Consider the following 19,388-nt stretch of genomic DNA (forward strand, 5'->3'; position numbering starts at 1 on the left):
TACTGTACAAGATTATGATCTTAACAGTCCTTATGTATTCTTCGGAGACTGGATTCTTAGCAAAAAAAAAACCGCAAACTCTTGGCCGCGTTTGAGAGAAGAACATTCCGAAAAATTGTTGGCCCCCTACAAGAGGATTGACGATTCGGTAGCCTACATACCGACGAAATCTATGAGCGATACCGCGACCGTCTGGTTATGGATAAGATAGGGCTTAATAGGTTGCGGTGGGCGGGTCACTTAATCCTTATAGATGAGGATGAAAAGACTACGAGGCTGACCCTGCCTGCGATGGAACGCTGGCGTAGGTCAGCACGCCTGAAGCTTTTAGGGATATCGAATTGGTGGACCTTGGTGTAAAACCGGGATGTCTGGAGTTCCTTATTAAGGCAGGCCTAGACCGGATACCGATTGTTGCGCCGTTAATGATGACGATTACAGGTTGCTACGTGGATAACCACAATCATGTCAGAAAATACCTGAGAAAAATTGGTTGCCAAGCACTCGGTTTAACATTCATAAAATCAAAAACAGTGCGAATCTCCTTTAAAATTTTCGGGGTGTATTCTGTTATAATTAAGCTAAGGATCTATTCAATAAAAAATTAGATTTTCGAAACCTCCTAATGTGATTTCCATTCTTAAATGAGCGACGAATTGTTTCTATCACAAATATTGATTTTTGCCTCTATATAAAATGCCCAAAGTGTACACAAAATTTCATGTTCTTTTATAACTTGCTTGCAATCTGATGTAACGAATGGCGCATTAATATGGAAAGGAAGAAATCGCTCATTAAAGTCGAATAAATTGCACAAGATGTCCTTCACCAATCAGAATATCGAAAACTCGCAAGAAATCTCATTAAGATAGTTTTCACTCTATATAAAATTCAGTTCGCAACAAGATAAAGTAGTCTTTGAAGTCGATTGTATTTCTCCTGTTCACTCCTTTGTGGATTATAGGGTATCCACACAGTCTCAGGTTTCAATGAGACAATGTTTCAGTTTCATTATCATCAGACTTAATACTGTGCAAGTGATAAGTCAAACATCTAAGCAGACTGGCATTTGATCCTGAAGTAACGAAATCGAGAGGCTCGCGCCCAAACATCAACGATCACATCTGAAATGGATTGATAAAACGAAACCGCCTGACTCGACTCTTCGAGTGCTTCCGCTATAGCATTCACCTAATCCAGAACATGCCTAATGTCGAACATTCTTAGAATGGGGATTTAAAACAATAATACATGCACGATCCTTCTTCAGATGTTCCTTCGCTAGTAATTCCTACCTCATAAGGGTAGCTGGTTGGTGACGGCACAAAGGCCTTGGGTACAGAATACAGCAGACCTCGAAAAGCTGGAACGCCAGCACCGGGATCAGGAGCAGACATATAAGGACGATGAATTCGAAGTACGATGCCATTACTTTCTATTCGACTTTTGTGCTTCCACCTGAGGAATTTGCATAACTATTTCCCCGCCAGATGATGTTCACTAAAATTTACAATCGGCGGACATTGTGCTCGCGAAATGTGCGGTGTCAGTTATTTTGCTATTTCGAACGATTTACATACATTCATTTCATTATCATTTCAGCCTTATTATCTGTGCTACAATTGGTCCGGGCAACATCGCTCATTCTTATTATTTACTAGCTTCCCTTCTGGCAACCATGTCCTTATATACTGGACCCTCGCGGTGGTTGGTGGAATGTTGCAGTAGTGTGGTGTCCTTGTCCTAGGTGTTGAATATTCCCCACGATGATGCCTTTTTTATTCTTGCCCCCCTGTCTGCCAAAGATCTTATAGGCTTAAAAGCTACATTCAAAATACCATATTATCCGCGTTGAATCTTCTCTTACTGGGCTTTTTAAGGTTTTGTATGAAACAAAACCTTATTAAAAACAGTTCAATGCCTCTCTTTGCGTTTGTCTGTCAGTGTCTCTGTCCGTCTGTCATAGGACATTTATTCCGAAACTGCTGGAGCTATTGTCACAAACTTTTATTCTCAAAGCGTCGAGCTTTCGGTATTCCGGCTTGTCCAAACATGAAAGTGGATTCTGGATTCCATCGAAAAATCTGCCTTTGCGACGGGACTCTTAACTGTCACATTTGGCAAAGGGGTTTTGTGCGTTTTTTCATTGGAAATACGTCCCATTTTTTAGCGATGCCACTGAGCTGAGATGGCTGTTTTGAGGATATTGTGATATTAAAGGGCATAGGCACGCACCTCATATGGTTCTCTCTAAATTGTAAAGCAAACTTGTTCTCATTTACGAATCCCTTACAATCCCCTCTTCTTATTTGAAGCATAATAACTTTTTACTCATTCCTATGGATCTAAAATCCGATTTTTCGAAATCCCTTCAATGGGTGGAAAGATTCATGAATCGTTCAAAATTTATATTTTCGGGATGCCCAAGCCATAGTTGATTGTGGATGTGTCGTTTTCGTCTACGTGGCAATGGAAAGAAATCCACCCAAGTTATGACATTAAACGATACTTGGAGATTTCAACAGCACAGTAGGGGGAGAGCGAATTCGGGTGACGTCGGCTCCCACAGCTTGCTTAAAATTATCAATAGCAGCGGAATACGGATTATTCAATTAGCAGTGTAACATGAAATGGTTGTTAGAAGTACTTCGTTTGCACGGAAAGAGATCCACAGTCAAATTGACCAAGTGTTATTCAAGCGACGCCACTTCGCAGTTTTCATGAATGTCAGGACATTTACAGGTGGGGACAATATAGACTCGGATCACTATCTCGTTCTGAAGGAACGGAATGAAAGGATGCTGCATACCGGGCAATGCAGTAATCTAAAAGAATGCGAACACACGGAGAGGTTCACCGCGAACTCCGTCGAGTGGAAGACCGGAAAACGAAGCCTACGGCAGCAGCCGAACCAGCCGCGGAAGTTTTACCAGCAGGATGAAGCCCTACATACGCCTCGAAGCTCATCCTGTCAAAATAAAGTGGGACATCTTATTTCCGACCGTATGGGTATATTGGAGCGACAGGTTGAGTATTTTGATGAATTGACAACCAGAATAGTGGCGAGTTGGAGGCTACGCCAACCAAATCTCCAAATGTGGAAGCAACGATCCGATTCATTTTTTAAAGAACCAACTCCATCAAGCAATTTAACACTTTATGCTTAAGGTTTGTGACAGCGAAATGAATCATATAAGCTATGGTATACATTAGGAAAGGAAATATTATTCCGTGTAGAAATTATAGAGGCTTCGTGTTAATGAGTACCATCTACCTAGATATTCTTCTCTATCATTCTGCGCCTAATAGCCCTATACTTTAGGTTTTACTCTTGGCAAATCAGCAATCTACTGTAGCTTTTGGAAAAATTTCTACTTCAAGGTTTCCTATGCTAACATAGTCAGACAACTCTGTATTCTGAGATGGTAAGGTAACTGAACTAACTCTAACCGGTATCTGAAGCCAGATAGAAGGAACAGGGAAGGGTCGAAAATCACAACCGATAACGGCGCGCGTGGTTGTTGGCAATCAACAGAGCCTATTTTAAATTAGGTGCGAGTGAGCCTGCACGGATATTTTTATTTTCAGATTCTAATGCCTGCTTCTGCCCTCCTTGTTGATAAAGGCCAAATTTGGATGGATGTTTGGTCCAAGCATTCACGTTCATTGCTGTAAATTCATTTTTCATGACTACACGCATTTATGGATGAATGATTAGCATTATTTTTTCCGAAACATAATATGTTGAGTTCTTTATGAATATGTATGAGTGTCTACGGTAAAGAACTTGTTTGCGATAACAAGTAGATGATGTGAGATCTATAATATAAACAACCTAACGAGTCTTTTCACCTTTGCAACCTATAACGGCGCGTATTAGTATGAAGCGGTGGAGAAATTTCACGCAGTAGACGTAAAATGTGACGAAAGTACAATAAAAACAACATTATGGGGTTTAAGGTTTATTACACCCGATCAAGAAAGTAGATCAGAAAATTGGACACATCGCAAAGTTGGTTTTCCTCATGCACAAGGGTTCAAAGCTTCTATCATAAAAAGTAAATATTATGAGGAATCTGTTTTGATATTTATTTACATAGATAAAGTAATAAATAAAATACTTGTAGTAAATGTAGTAATTGCTATAATACATACTCAGCCACATGTTTTCTTGGGAGTTTGAACAAATCAAACAAAGGAGACCAACTATATTTTGATCAGACTAATGTATTTAGTTAGTATAATGGCCTAAACAAGAAGGCCTGCAACAAGAAGACAGGTGGGATAAGCTTCAGTTAACTGTTACGCCGACCAAATAATAAAATATCTACTGAGAGTTATGTAGAAATTAGTGATTTTACATGGTCAGAAATAATTCAAAAGGAAAAGAAATAATTTTATGTCTAGCAATTGTCATCATTGGTGGTCAAAGGGTAGGTCCCAGGGCGAAATGTGGATTGGTAACCGCGATGGAGCATAAAATCTGGGAAACGCATGCTGAACCAATAGCTCGACTACCAAACCCTATCTCCACCTCCACGTGGAGAGCGCTGGGAGGTCTTCCTTATCGAGAAGCTGCAGATGGAGAGGGATGAAGGCGAGTCTCCCGCGCCTAAAGACGGGACGAATTGTACCAACTGTTCCTCTAGATTGGGGGTTGGGTAGGGCTGACAACCTTACACGGAAGACAACTTGTTACGAAGACACAACAGGAGACTCGGACGGCAACGACAAAGGAATAACGATTTGCGTATTCTCATGGAACGTGCGCTCCTTGTAAAGAGACGAAGCTGCCAAGCAGCTAGCCGATATCCTGTTTCAATATAGGACTAATGTAACAGCGTTATAGGATATGTGTTGAACAGGAATCGGTTTCCTGGAGAAGAGTCACTACACCATATATTATAGTGGCCATCCAGTGAACCATGTGCTCGGAGTAGGTTTCTTAGTCAGCCGAAAAATGAAACCTGTTATCGACTTTGAAAACATAAGCGAACGGCTATGCACTCTGCGCTTCCGAGGCAAATTTATAAATATAAGTCTCATTAACGTTCACCTCCCTACAGAGAAGACTGCAGATTCGGAGAAGGATACCTTCTACGAGGCAGTAGAATGAACCCTCGAAGCCTGTCCCAGATATAATATCAAAATAATACTTGGGGATTTTAACAGCCACGTAGGGAAGGAGCCCGTATTCAGCCGATACATTGGCTCGCATAGCTTACACCAAAATACAAATGATAACGGACTGCGGATCATTCAGTTAGCAGTGTCACACGAAATGGTTGTTGGAATTATCTGGCGAGGAAACGGGTCCACAAACATACACGGCTCTCTTCAGACGGGACCACTTTCAATCAAATTGACAACATATAGGTGGGCCAATATAGACTCGGATCACTATCTCGTTGGCATGGTGCTCCCAGCTCGAATAACAACACCACCCAGAACCCCCTCTGACAATCAGCTGAGAGTTAACACTGAAACCATCCACAACACAGCCCTCCGCAACACCTATAAGAGGGAAATGGATGCCACAATAACCGCAGTCGACAGAGATCCTGCAGATGAAGCATCAACAAATGATCTTCACAATCACCTGAAGAACATTATCATAAATACGGCCACAAACATACTTGGCCCCAGCCGCAAAAAGAGTCGGAACGGCTGGTTTGACGATGAATGGATGTTAGCAACGAAACGGAAGAATGCTGCATACCAAGTAATCTTGCATTCTTAAAGGACGCGGCCACGCCCGGAGACTTATCACGAACTCCATCGAGCGGATTAGCGACTTCACAGACGGAAAAAATAGCCTGGGAGAACCAACAGGTCTGTGAACTCAAAAAGTACACGGAGCAACCGCACCAGGCGCGCAAGTTTTACCAACAACGGCAGGATGAAGCCTTACACACCTCGATGTTCATCCTGCCGAGACAAAGAGGGAAATCTGATTTCCGACAGAATGGGCATATTAGAGCGATGGGTTGACTATTTTGATGAACTACTGAACAACCAAAAAATCGGCGAATTGGAGGTCCCGCCAACTGAAGACGACGGACAAGTGCTGCCACCCCCATGTATAGAAGAAACAGTCCAATTACGCCAAGTGGTTCATCAATTTGTACTCAAGGTGTGGGACAGCCTATAAATGCCTGACGACTGGCAAAGAGGTATTATCTGTTTTATACATAAAAAGGGAGATATCACGCAGTGCAGCAAATATAGAAGTATCACGTTGCTGAGTACTATCTATAAGATATTCTCCGCTATTTTGCTAGGCCGGATAGCCCCATACGCTTAGAACACCATTGGCCCATATCAAAGAAGCTTGTTGTGGTTGGCAGCAAACAGCACCTATTACAGCTTGCAAAAACAGTTTCGCTTGAATCGTCTCACCATAGGGTCAAAGCTCTTACTGTACAAGACAATGATCTTGCCAGTCCTCATGGATTCATCGGAGACTTGGGTTCTTAGCAAGAAAATTGGGAACTCTTAGCCGCGTTCGAGAGAAGAATCCTCCGAAGAATTTTTGGCCTCCAAGATTCCGTAGCCTACATAACGACGAAATCTATGGGCGATACCATGGATGGTATGGATGAGGATGATCCAGACCGGAAAGTTTATAAGAGCAATATGTATGGTAGGAAAAGAAGACGAGGCAGGCCTGAGATGGAGTGTTGGCGTAGGTCAGGACGACAGACAGCTTTTAGGGATATCGAATTGGTGCACCTTGGCGCAAAACCGGGATGTCTGGAGTTCTTTATTAAGGCAGGCCTAGACCGGATACCGCGGTTGATGATGAATTGTCATCATTATTTTAATCCTGTTTTTCCTTTTTTCTAATTTTCCGTTGAATTGATTTCATTTTATGTTTAAAATAAAAGCTTATTTAAAATGGAGGGCAGGATGGCAACATCTTATTAAGAAGTGGAACAATAGGACAGTATTTTTATTTAAATGTTCATCGCACGGATATGCTAGCTGTGTGAACTGTCCAAACAGCAGAGTTTCTTCGGTCAAATGTGTAAATTGTAAGGGCCAACACCTAGCCAATTATAGAGGCTGTGAACGAACGAATTATGCGACCTACGAATGCTAAAATTCGTGGATTTTGCTCATATCATGCAACACATCCCAGTCGATAAGACAGAGAGGGAACTACAATCTTCGTTAAAGAGGATATCAGACGCAACGAAAAACAAAAAAATGACGATGAAAAATGCAGCATGTGATATACTGTCCGCCCCGTTGCGGTATTAAAAAAGAAGATTACGCTCGACTCTTGTAGGTTTAGGGGGTGACTTTAACGCAAAAAATGGATTCTGGATCTAGGTTAATAACATCCAGGAGTACAGTATTATTTCAAGCAGGAAGAACGCGAAAGTGCAGTTTCCACTCCAGCGGTAAGTCTACATACTGGCCGACTGACGTAACGAAAACACTGGATGTCATTTATCTCTTTGTAACTAAGGGGATTTCAGACAAACATATCCATGTTGTCAATAATCGACATTTAATGCCCGGTCACTCGCCTGTCACGATGCTGGTCTATGAAAAAGTAAGGACGCTGACTACTAGACAAACAAAGTAATATTCAAAAAGAACATCCAAGAAAACGTTTACATAAATGATCAGGTCAACACTGTTTATCAATTCGAGGTAGAGAGGCATAGATCGATCTGCTTATGATGAAGATACAAGAGGCGAGTCCTTTAGCAAATATGTATCAAATATTACAGCACAAAAAGACACAGGTTCTGTAGAAGGCCGCGAAAGATCTAAAAAGACCCACACAACAAATTCCACCTATTAAACAGGAAAATGGGCAATAGGTTCGCTCTGCACAACATAAGGCAGACTTGTCCGAGAAGCATCTAGAAAGTAGCTTCCAGCATCTAGATACACAAGCGTCGTAATACCAGTCAGAAAAGTGGACCATTACCCAATACGTCGTGTAAACCTAAATGATCTGAGGACAGAAATTAAAACAAATGTGCTTCCTAAGCTTTCTGGCTATGAACTTATTACAGGGAGAATAGTAAAAGAATTGCCAGAAAAGGGTCCAGTCAAATTATTACAAATAATTAATGCAGCTTTGAGATTAAAATACGTCCCTCGACAATGGAAAGTGGCCGAAATTATAATGGTTTCCAAACCAGGGAGCATGTGTAGTCAAATAGAGTTAAATCGTATCAACCAATACGCTACGCTCGGATCGAAATCTAATATCACATCACCAATTCTTTTTCTGCGAAAAGGATTGCACAATCAAACAGGTGCACAGGATCGCGAATCCGATAGAAAATGCATTGGAAAAAAAGTAGGTGCGCTCAGTAATTTTTCTCGATGTCACCCAGGCGTTTGATAAGGTGTGGCATCCAGGTCTGTTGTATAAATTGCATAGAAACCTCCCAGAAGAATTTTTCGGTATCTTAAAATCATATGTATCAGAACGCCTATTAAGAGTGAAATATGAAGGAACCAGCTCTGCACTGAAAAAATTGCAACTGGTGTGGTGTGGCCCAACATGTTTCTCCTGTACACCGATGATATACCTTGCTGCGAAGGAGTCAAAATAGTGACGTTTGTAGACGACACTGCTAACCTTACCACGGATAAAACTACGGAATAAAAAATAGAGTTGCAGAAGGTTATTGACAACATTTTAGAAAGGACCATGAAATGGAAATTAAAATTGAACGAGAGCAAATCAAGGTACATTAACTTCACAAACAAAAAAGAGAATCCAGCTTAAGTCATCATAAACGCACAAGATGTGTCACAGTCGAGTGAGGTCAAATATTTAGATATGCTGCTCGATGTTAAGCTCAGCTGGAAAAGACACATCATAAGAAAGAAGGACGAGTTAAATGCCAGATACAGATAGATGTGCTGCTTATTGAGGAGGAATTCCCAGCTGACCATTGACTACAAGCTGCTAATTTGCAAGGCCCATATGGACGTACAGCATCCATCTCTGAGGCTGTGTTAAAGAATCAAACCTGAAAGCCATAGAAACGTTCCAAAATAAAGTGCTTAGAAGCATATTAGACGCTCCTAGGTTCATTCGTAATGAAGACTTGCATAGGGACCTGAAAACACAGCCGGTTAGTGAAGTCATCAAAGACCAAGCAATTAAACATAGCCGCCGACTACGATCACATGAAAATAATAAGTCTGACTGATATCACTGATATAATGAGACGACTGACAAGAGGAAAACCAAACGAATTGCTAACGTAAAGATGCCTAAAGGTATAAGCTACTGAGGAACAGCCAACCCAAGTGCTGTTGTGGACCACAGGGTCTTCTCTCAATAAAAACGAAACCTTGATATGCAAAGAAAGCTGCTGGATGCGGAAATCTCAGTCATAGCTCGGTGAGAGGCGGTTTTAGTAGGAAAAAATCCCACACTCTCACGGATCGTGAACCTCTAGGTTAGCTTTTTGAAGATTTCCATCTCTTAAAAAAAGATACGGATATTTGGAGGACTACTAGTTCTCATTGCTGTACATCTGCTAATAATTACTTTTTCTATAAAGTATATATTATTTTATTCTAAATAAAGTTAGAGGGCTACTTCACAGTGATTACTATATCCTAATTCGATGAAGACCAGGGATTTTTAATTAATTTAAATAACAGAGAATCACAATTACCCAAGGAAAAACTTAGTCTAGTGCCTATTCGTCGCTTGCTGATGGGCAAAAAAATAATAAGCCTGACGTTTGACTGTCAGCAGGTAGCTAATGGACAGGGGGAAATGTATACAAAAATATTTTTGACGTAGTATTACTTTGTTGATGACAGTAGAAATTTCACCAGATAATCTTGTGTTATTTATATATTAAGTTCTGTATTACAGCAACATTTTGTTTTTCACAAAACCTTATTAAAATTGGTTTACTGTATAACTCTATGTCTGCAACTTTGTATGGCTGTCGAGATTATATATGTACATTCCTGAGCAAAAAAGAACTGCTGGAGGAGTAGCGAATTACTCAATCTTCATTCAGGTATCAATTGCCTCGATGGCGGCAAGTAAGATTAATTAAACAGGAAGAACACGCCTATAAAGAATTCTAAAGAAGTCTCAAGCAGGTTGTGTATCGGAGCAAGGGAGACGATTTGAGCTTTAAGTAGGTCTCCAGAGAATTGTGATGGGTCACACAAAAGTTAAACTCTAGTGTAGTATATACAGGAGGAGTAAATCGAATTTCTAGGCGCGCGAAATGTCATTGCAAATACGTGGGTTGGGTAGGGATAGGATAGGCTTGGATAGTTTTCGTGCGTATGCTTCCTCATCCCATAGATCACATACACGACACTAACACCAGAGTAAATATGTGAAATTTTTGCACGCAGGTAATTGAAGCACGTTGAACATGTGCAAGGCTTTTCTTCCACCATACAAAGTTTGGCAATCCGCTGGAAGACGAATCTCCTGCATGAGTCTTCTTGGTCATATGTTGCCGAGGATGAAGTGCAGAAATCTTCTACTGAAAATCATTCAGAGACTACTCCCTCAACAACGAAAGGATCAGGACTGTCATAAGAGACTTGGGAAATAATAGTAGCACATACAGTAAATAAAAAAGAGCTTCTGCCAATGTAGTAGGATATAGGAAAAGAAAGTGCAATGAGGCCTTCAAGCTCGTGGCGAAGAAGACGCGGGCACATTGAATATGTTATGTAGGTCATGTATGGAAGAAGAAATTTTCCTTGCATTATAGAAGTGGCAAAACCTTGTGCTGATATCCAAAGCAAGTAGGTTTCTAGACGAGAAATCCCCATATTACCTTTTTCATATTTTCGGCTCTATAGTGAAAGTGCTGAAGCGGGTAATAATTGCTCTGGGTAGTATATAACCTGGAAGCCTTGCAATTAGCAATCTGATTTCCGTCAAAAGTTTTAACTATTTAAATCAAAAACTTGTTGTTTTTTTTATTCAATTTAAGAAGTCCGGACCTTTTCATTTTGCTTAACTTAGGACAGATCCAACTACAAGAGAAGTTCACTATTATTTTGAAGACCTCCACACGGATAACTGTGGCACGCAATCAAATATCAGGTTCGGACTATAAAAGCATCTTACAATAAAGCTTGTCTGGAACTTAATAGGAATCATCACACACAATTGGGAGAAAAGTCGACTAAGAGAGAAAGAGAGTAATAGAAGAAATCATGCTGAGAACGTCATTTATTCGCTCGACGGGCTCCGTCAGAGTCTGAGCTAGAACCACAAAATGAGATCACATCGAAAAAAAAACGGTTAAAGAAACCCATAGGCTGACCCTACACCATCAGTACTTCACTAGTTGGTCAGTCCGATTGGCTGCGTGGAATGCAGTTGCCATTGTATTGTTAGTTGAAACATGATTTCCGAATGATTCGGATGAAATCCTGATCGGGTAAGGTCAGAGATAGTAAAAATTTGCTCAATATTGGAGTCATTGGTGCTGAAAATTAAAGTAATATAAGCTCAAGCTGGACTTCAGGACAATCAAAAAACTTTGAAATTTAGAGAAACTTATCGAAGAGTATACTCTATGCTAATATTCTCCGACAAAACAGATGCTCTTTTGAACCCGAAGACAGAAGGGAGGATTTTTCCTGCAACTATGCACCAAACGCAAACACGGTGGCTACCGTCAGCTGCAACTCGATGTGGTTAATGCAAGGGCCTAGAAGAGAACACTACTTGGATGGAAGTCTGTACAGCTCCGAAAAAGAGTTATTACTACAGAGTAGTAGGTAGAGTACAGACTATGCAAATAAATGCCAATGAAGAGGTGCTTTAAATTCCTCATCTTGGGATTGAGAATTCCACCAATTCTCACGATAGGTCGAAGTTGTATCGAAGATGAATTTTCTGCTGCCGGAGGATTGCAACAAATATCCCCCTTGCTTACTTTGCAGGGAAGTCATAGCTACTATGTCGTACCAAGGAAGCATGAAAAGGTTAAAATTCATGAATTTGTTAGACTAACTAGATACGCCAAGCCTGACTAAGATTACTGCTGGCCACTGCAACATAGTGGAATGGCGAAGCCAGAAACGAACGAAAATGAAAGGATTTAACTCAACGCCTTCTCCCACCTGAAAATGACTCTTGTCAATGTTGAATAGGTAACGACTGTTCGGCGTGGAGAACTAGGCTCTCTCGTGGATCTAGCATTCGCAAACAACTCGTTGATTAAATGTCAGCTAAGAATACACACATAGTGATCATCGGGCTATACATACACATATGCATATCGTAATTGGCAAGCGAGTTAGAGTGATAATCCTTAGCTTGAAAAGAGTGATACCAGCTGGTCATCAAAATCGCTTGACTAGGAGACGTCTTTGAAGATATTGCTGCGGGATAAAAATCTAATTGGCATAGTTGCAGATGAGGTACCGCAGATCACCTAACAAATATTTCGGACTTGTGATGTTCCTCTGCCACGAAGCTCATCCTATCAAAGGCCGATTATCGGTGAAACATGAAGGAAGCAAAGTCTACGTAGAAAACATACCCCGACTTATGAGCCAGAAGCAGTTGCAATGGGCCATTGAAAAGAACAAAAACGATTGCTTCAAGCAACCTCTGCCCCTCCAACCCAGACATAATTTTTTCGGCTATACAAATAGCTATCGAGGATGCGTTCTGGACGCGGAGCTGTTGATAATGCAATCCACTATCTAGATGGAATCCTTAACAAAGTACTCAAAGCAGTAAAACATATGTTCTAACATGCGTTGACAGTTTACCTGAATAATAATAATAATCCATCAGCGAAATTTGAACTGCGACCTTCTGTACGAGAGCTTTGTGCTCTAACCACTCAGCTAACCAGTTAACCTAAAACAAGGGTTTTTCTCCGTAGGGTGGAAATGGCTAAGGCTGGTGCTGATGGTAAGCTTTGGATGAACCACCATCTTATAGACCAATTTGCCTCTTGCAGACAATTGGCAGATTCAGCGTCAGCTTCTCGACCTCGTTATCTACGGGAATTCCAATTCGTTACGGATGTTTTTTTCGTATTTGTGCTGCTCTACTGCTGAAAGGATAATCACTTCGACAATCTCATTGAAAATCAAACAGGGGTAAAATAACAATACCAAAGGGAGAATATACCCCACAAAGGAGGGAAGAGGAGACAAGCCAAATTCTCGAGAGGATAATTTATAATCGGTTTTACCCAAATTTTCAATGTAGTCATTGCTTATTAAACAAGCAGTTTGGCTTCTGAGAGGCTCGATGGTACCCATTTTCCCCCGATTAGGGGGAATAGTGTGGAGTAGTGACCCTATGTCAGATATTAAATATCTATTCAACGCTGAGAGGTGGAAGCGAATCATCAAAGCTCCCCGCAAGAACATGGTCTACCATGTGAACCATAGCCAACTTCGGGCATGAAATTATATGAAGATGAAGAACAGAGTTCGGTTCTTGGCCCCCCGCTATAAAACATTATGCATGATGGTATCTTACGACTGGGCTCTGCGCATGTTTTTGATGTATTGGTGTACTTAGATGATTTTCTTGTGTATGCGATTGGCAAACGGCGCTGGGAAGCAAATCTCCTGCATGTAGTCTTCTTGGAAGAAACTTTGCAACAGAATTCGAATCCCACTTAACAGAGGGCAACTTAGACGGCAGCCGTGAAAGCGGTGGAACCAATCAATCATCTGCTGGGGCAAGCTGATATTGAACGGCAAGATTGGTCTGAACATCTCGATGGTAAATGACCAAAAGGCAGACCTAAATAACAGTGGCTTGATACGCTAGAAAGCTTCGAGATTGCACCCAGATCAGGCATTCGATAGAGCCAAATGGCGAAGCCGATCACGACGAGCCGACCTCGCTTGTGAACGGGACAAAGGCTGATGAAAAAGAAGAAGTATAGAGGAAAATTCTTAAAAATCCCTAGTCCTATTTTTCGAGTAAAAAAGACCCACTGTCAAAGTTTTCAGACAAAAACTGTTTTAAGGGAGAAGGATTTATATATTATAATAATAATGACCACTACAAGATCTGAAACTTTTTTACCTTTCTAAGTAGTGTATTTTGATCGACACTTAAGAAAATGAGCGGAAACCAGAGTGATAATCGAATTACCACTGCATTGGCTTAAAGCAATAAGGTTAAGCATCTGGTGAGGTTTTAGCGATTCGGATTTGAGCAAGTACCGTTTGAGTTTATAGTGATAAGTAATACTGTAAAGATTTCAGAGAAAAAGTGGAAGTACCATAAGTAAGAGTACTATTCCTTTCCTTATAAAAGGATTCTTAATTGCTACCCGGACCAATATCCTACTGAGTTTAGAGGTAACAATCGAATGCCTGAGGTAGCGAAATGAGGATCAGGTTTTGCAAAACTCATAGTCTAGTCAGGTTCTAAAAATAAATACCGGTGGGTACTATCGTATCTTATTCTTCTTGTTCTTGAAATACATTTTAGCATTTATAATTAGGCGGTGATTACCTGAATAGGTGATATTGCGCCATCCAATTATTTAACATTGTGAACTGCAGTCAGTAAAGCCCACAGAGTAACACGGTGGCCCATTTAAAGATAGCTATAAGATATGAATTCTTGTACACGTATTTTTTATGTGGTAGTCGAACTCATTCAAGAAGCGAAAGCTCACCTTCGGCCTACGACATTGCAAAGTCGAAACAATACAAAAGATAGATACCTCCTAATCCTTCGCTATGTGTGCGATAAAAAATGTTGACGACAATTCACTTTCACATATTCTGCGCAATGTAGTTCCGATAGATAGGGGAGGCTAGCCTGCGCAGATGCGACTACAAATAGCAATATTCAGTGATAACAGGTGTACAGTCCGTTGACAATAAGTTTGGGAATCTGGAACGTTACAAATCAACGCAATTTGTGGCAACATTCACTCAATTCTCGTAGTTCGGACAGGGTATCGTGTTCTTTACTGAACTCAAAAATTACTAAGAATTTTATCGCTGGAATAACAAAAGAAATAACTATGATCTTTTAATGAGCCATATAAATACCATGATATAGAGAGTGGTAACTAGCCTCTGCTCCAGAAAGAGTCGTGATAGATACCATGAGAAAATTGGATATGGAACTAGAGAAAATTCGTTATTTGGAAAGATTTGTTATCAATAGAATAGATTCAGTATATATAGGGGTAAGGCAGGTTCCACCACGGCACCAGTAGGAACCTGATTGTGTAGGTCGTGTTTTCTATCGTGAGAGGAATATGAAGCGCAATTTTACCCGAGTTTCGGTGAAACTCAGTGCATTTTTGCTAGTGATTTATATAGTTGCGGTTGTCGCTCGTCCATCACATGAAGAGTACTCTGAAGAAGAAGATGATGATGACGATGATGAAGATGATGTTTATGATGATGATGAAGATGGATATAAGTTACCATCGCCAAGTGTTATAATTACTGATGGAATCGATGGTACCCATGTGCAGAGCCTTCAGGTAATTAGTGGCTTTTTAAAATCAGCGCAGAGTGCTTTGCCACTCCTACAGACACAATATCCCGAGTTATCTTTAATAAAATTAATTGAAGATACTATTTATATATTTCCATTCTTTTTTTTAGGAGACTGTTGGATATTTACAACAATTTGTCCGACGATTCATAATGCCACATCTAGACCCTGATTTGCCCATTGATCACTTTCCAGAATGGTTAAATGTGCCGAGTAAAAAAAATAATACAGAGACCAGTACAGCAACACCAGTGGAACAACTTCCTGAATTGTTTGGTCCAACAAATGAGGAACCTGATCAGCAAACTGATCCAGCAATGCCAATTGAAAATTTGCCAGATTGGATTATTTCGCCACATGAGAACCCTAACACACAAGTAAATGTAACAATGCCTGACGAGCAAGTTTTCATACCACCAGAGCTTCCGATGTCCGGCTTATTAAGACCTGAACCAACAGAAAAACCTAAGCCATCATCCACAAAAAAACCAAAACCCATTCCACCGCAAGAGGAAAAACCTGTGATCGCCCAAAATGTTACTAATGATAATGATAGGCAAAATGTTACTAATGATAATGATATGGTTGAAGTGAACCCAGAAATGTTGAGACCCGAGAAAATTATACTCACTTTGTCTGATTCAACAACAACTTCCCCAGTTGTGGTAGAAAGATCTACAACAGCAACGGAGCCTGCCGCTGTTCCAGAGCCAGCTCCTGCACCTCCTATTGAACAAGAAATACCTAGCTTATCTGTGAGTCCATCAATTACTCCAGAAGAACCAGCCGAAGGACCACCTTCAGAATTATTGACAATAATTCAACCAGTGATTTCACCAGAAATGATAATAACACAAGACCAAGCGTCAGTAGTTGAGCCTGTGTTGCAGCCTGAACCAGTTCCAGATGCAACAATAGGGCCAGAATCGACTTTACCATCACAATCAGAAGTATCATTCGACCCGGTGTTACCAGACGAGGTTATATCACCCGCAATAACTGCAGAGCCAACAATTCTTGGGCTGCCTACGGGACCTTCACTGCCATCGGAGTTATTTGGACCTTCTGACTTGATTTCTGGAGTAGTGGATGTAGGAATGATCTCACCGACAAGTCCTCAATTTGAAGACGTACCGTTCATTTTCGATTTGATAAATCAGCCTGCAAAAGAGCCATTGTTAGTCACGGCGGAAACAAGTATTCCGGAGTCAGTGAACCAAACACCAATAACTTCTGTTCCAATGGAACAATCAGCTACGCTCATTCCTGAAGAGCTAACGACTCTATCTCAAGCAGAAATGGAAATGATAGATCTGCCGTCAATGATTGCACCTACGATAGTTGCTGGGCAGCCAGCACCTACAACGGTGCCAGATCCTACAGCAGATCTAGTTTCTTCTCTTCCTGGAGGAGTGACAAATATTCCGGATACACCTACTGAATCAGTGAATATTGTCTCTCAACCAGTCCAAGACTTTCGACCATCCTTAGAAACATCTCCTATGGAGCCTGCAGACATTCAACAGAACCAGTTTGAAATGCCAGTTATCATGGAAGCTTTGACTGCACCATCACAGCCCACGCAGGAAACTTCAATTGACCCTACTTTGGCGGAATCATTTCCTCCGCCGATAATTATTGGATCGGAGTCAACTGATCCTATAATGATCGGTGCCCAAGCAGGGCAAAGTGAACCTACGGTAGAAGAAGTTTTACCATCGGCACCTTTGACAATGGAATCACCCATAGAGCAGCAACCCTATTCAATCAATCCAGTTTTAGGGGAACCATCCCCTCCAGCAGTTATCGTTGGTTCGGAATCCGTTGATCCAACGGCGGTAGAGCCAGTGGCGCCAACAGAATCAATAGCTGCGCCCCATGTGGGTACTACGATGCCTGCTCAGCCAGAGCTAATAGTAGACGAGCCCCATGATCCGGTAGACAATTTGCAGGATCCTGTCGAAGCTAGTCCAAGGCGTCCGAAAGAACTTCCTGTTATTCAAATGCTTCTACTTGAAGAGAAAGTGCAACCAACTGCAAGAGGATTAATGGAAGAGAGGAAAGAGATACCAGTGTGTAAGGAAACGTGGATAGTATGTGATGGAAAAGTAGATGTCTTGATTGATTCATTACATTCCTGATTAGTGCGGTTTTAACAGAGAACTTCCCTGGTAGAACCTTTCTGAACATTTTTTTTTCAACCTAATTCCAAATTTATTAGCATACAATCAAGAACGCAGTCACAAGAATTCATTCATAGACGAAATTTACTTTTCCAATATATATTTCAAAAAGGATTTATTTAAACAAATTTATTTTCCAGTAACTTGTCACAACTGCACAATCCGAATGGCGTGTACCGACTGTGTGAAGTTCCGTCCAGAACTAGTATTATCTGAACCGAGTGCATTCCCAATGACTATCACAACACCCGGACTTGAGATTGTCGCTGAACCAAACATATATGAAATCCTTGCCAACTATTCAGAGACTAATCCAGCCAGGATGCAAGTTTTTGAAATGTCTAATGTGGATGCAACTATTAATGGGAATGAAGTGACCATTGAAGCTGCATCCGAAAGAGAAATGTCTGAAGCTGGTCAAGCTGAAGATATAATGACTCCCAACATGCAAAGGCGTCTGTTGCTAGATGAAGCAAGTATGCAAGCGAATGCTCCTTTGGTGGTTGATGAACCAGTTCCAGTCGAAATTCCTGTGTCAATGGCCGATACACCGATAAGACCTGAAGCTGTTAAGGTGCAAATGCAACCGGCGATAGAGAAGAGGACAATGGCAGGTCATGATAGTCTTAGACGTACAAAACGCAGTCTGGCAACAAAACCAAATATTGTCTTGAAAGCCACTTTGAGACAGTTGATTTAGTGGAGTTCATTGCCTGAAACGGGCTCCTAGATATAAGTTACAATTTACTTTTTATCGTAATATATCTTGGACTAATTTTATACTAATAAAAATGTTCTGTACTTTTTTGTGTCATTGACTTGATGGCATTATTTGACGTCATGTTAATCCTACTTAGGAGGGAAGAAGGCACTCGCATATCTTTGGGGTTGAATTTAGACTGAAAAGAGGAACTTGTTGTGGCGGTTAATTTAGTATTAGAGAGAGCTTTTCATAAAACGCAGACCTCCGAGAAGGAAGGGAGGATTTCCTTGGTCCCAGAGTTTTCTCCGGAGCCAAAACAGAGGTTTAAATGAAAATTGGGGATAATAGGAGAGTCTGCATAATCTTCATCCCAGACCCGCATAATTTCTGGGGCCCTGAGGAAATGCAATGTTTTGAAGCAAGGCTTGTACGCTTCTCAAATTGCCTCTTATATCTGTTCATTTTAATGTTTTGATCATACAATAATCACATACGAAAAATTAGGCTGAGAGAAGCATAATCTCATAGGAAATCAAATAAAACTAACAATAAGAGTGTCCTTGTTATACTCCACAAAAGGGAGAGCCGGGGATATTTATGGAAGGGATGAAATACCAATACGATAATGGTTTTTCAGGGAGATCCAGCATGAAATTGAAGTCCTGGAGAATACACAAAGAGTACACAAAAGTCCCTTAATATCAACATTAAAGGTGGTAGGAGAATATCTGAAACAATTCCTGGCGAAATAAGCCAATGGAATCGATTCTAGAAACTGAAATTAATTAGGTAGGAAGAAGTGGCAACGAAAATAAGCGAGCAAAAAAAGAATTTATCTTGGCAGCTCAGGGGCATTGGTTCGACATCGCCAATGCTTTAACTGCATCAGTACACCCGTCAATTTTAAAGGGTTATAAGAGATGCCCCGCAAACAATAGGGCACGTGAGAAGTTTAAGGACGAAGCTCGGGTTAACAACGTCCTTTGTCTTGATTTTAAGGAGGTAAAGCTCCATCTGGACG

At 40.9% G+C, this 19,388-nt stretch overlaps 2 protein-coding genes across 2 annotated transcripts in view; one reads left to right on the forward strand and one right to left on the reverse strand.

Moving 5' to 3' along the window:
- LOC119650729 (paired box protein Pax-1) overlaps positions 1–19,388 on the reverse strand; it is a 132,546-nt gene that overhangs the window by 12,288 nt on the left and 100,870 nt on the right. The window lies entirely within an intron of this gene.
- On the forward strand, positions 15,162–18,478 carry LOC119650728 (proteoglycan 4-like). Its single transcript, XM_038053755.1, has 3 exons — positions 15,162–15,467; positions 15,592–17,557; positions 17,805–18,478. Exons 1-3 carry the CDS (start codon positions 15,237–15,239, stop codon positions 18,362–18,364), a joined length of 2,757 nt encoding a protein of 918 aa, XP_037909683.1. The 5' UTR covers positions 15,162–15,236; the 3' UTR covers positions 18,365–18,478.

The sequence above is a fragment of the Hermetia illucens genome, chromosome 3 (genome assembly GCF_905115235.1).
Source record: "Hermetia illucens chromosome 3, iHerIll2.2.curated.20191125, whole genome shotgun sequence".
Lineage (NCBI taxonomy): Eukaryota > Metazoa > Arthropoda > Insecta > Diptera > Stratiomyidae > Hermetia > Hermetia illucens.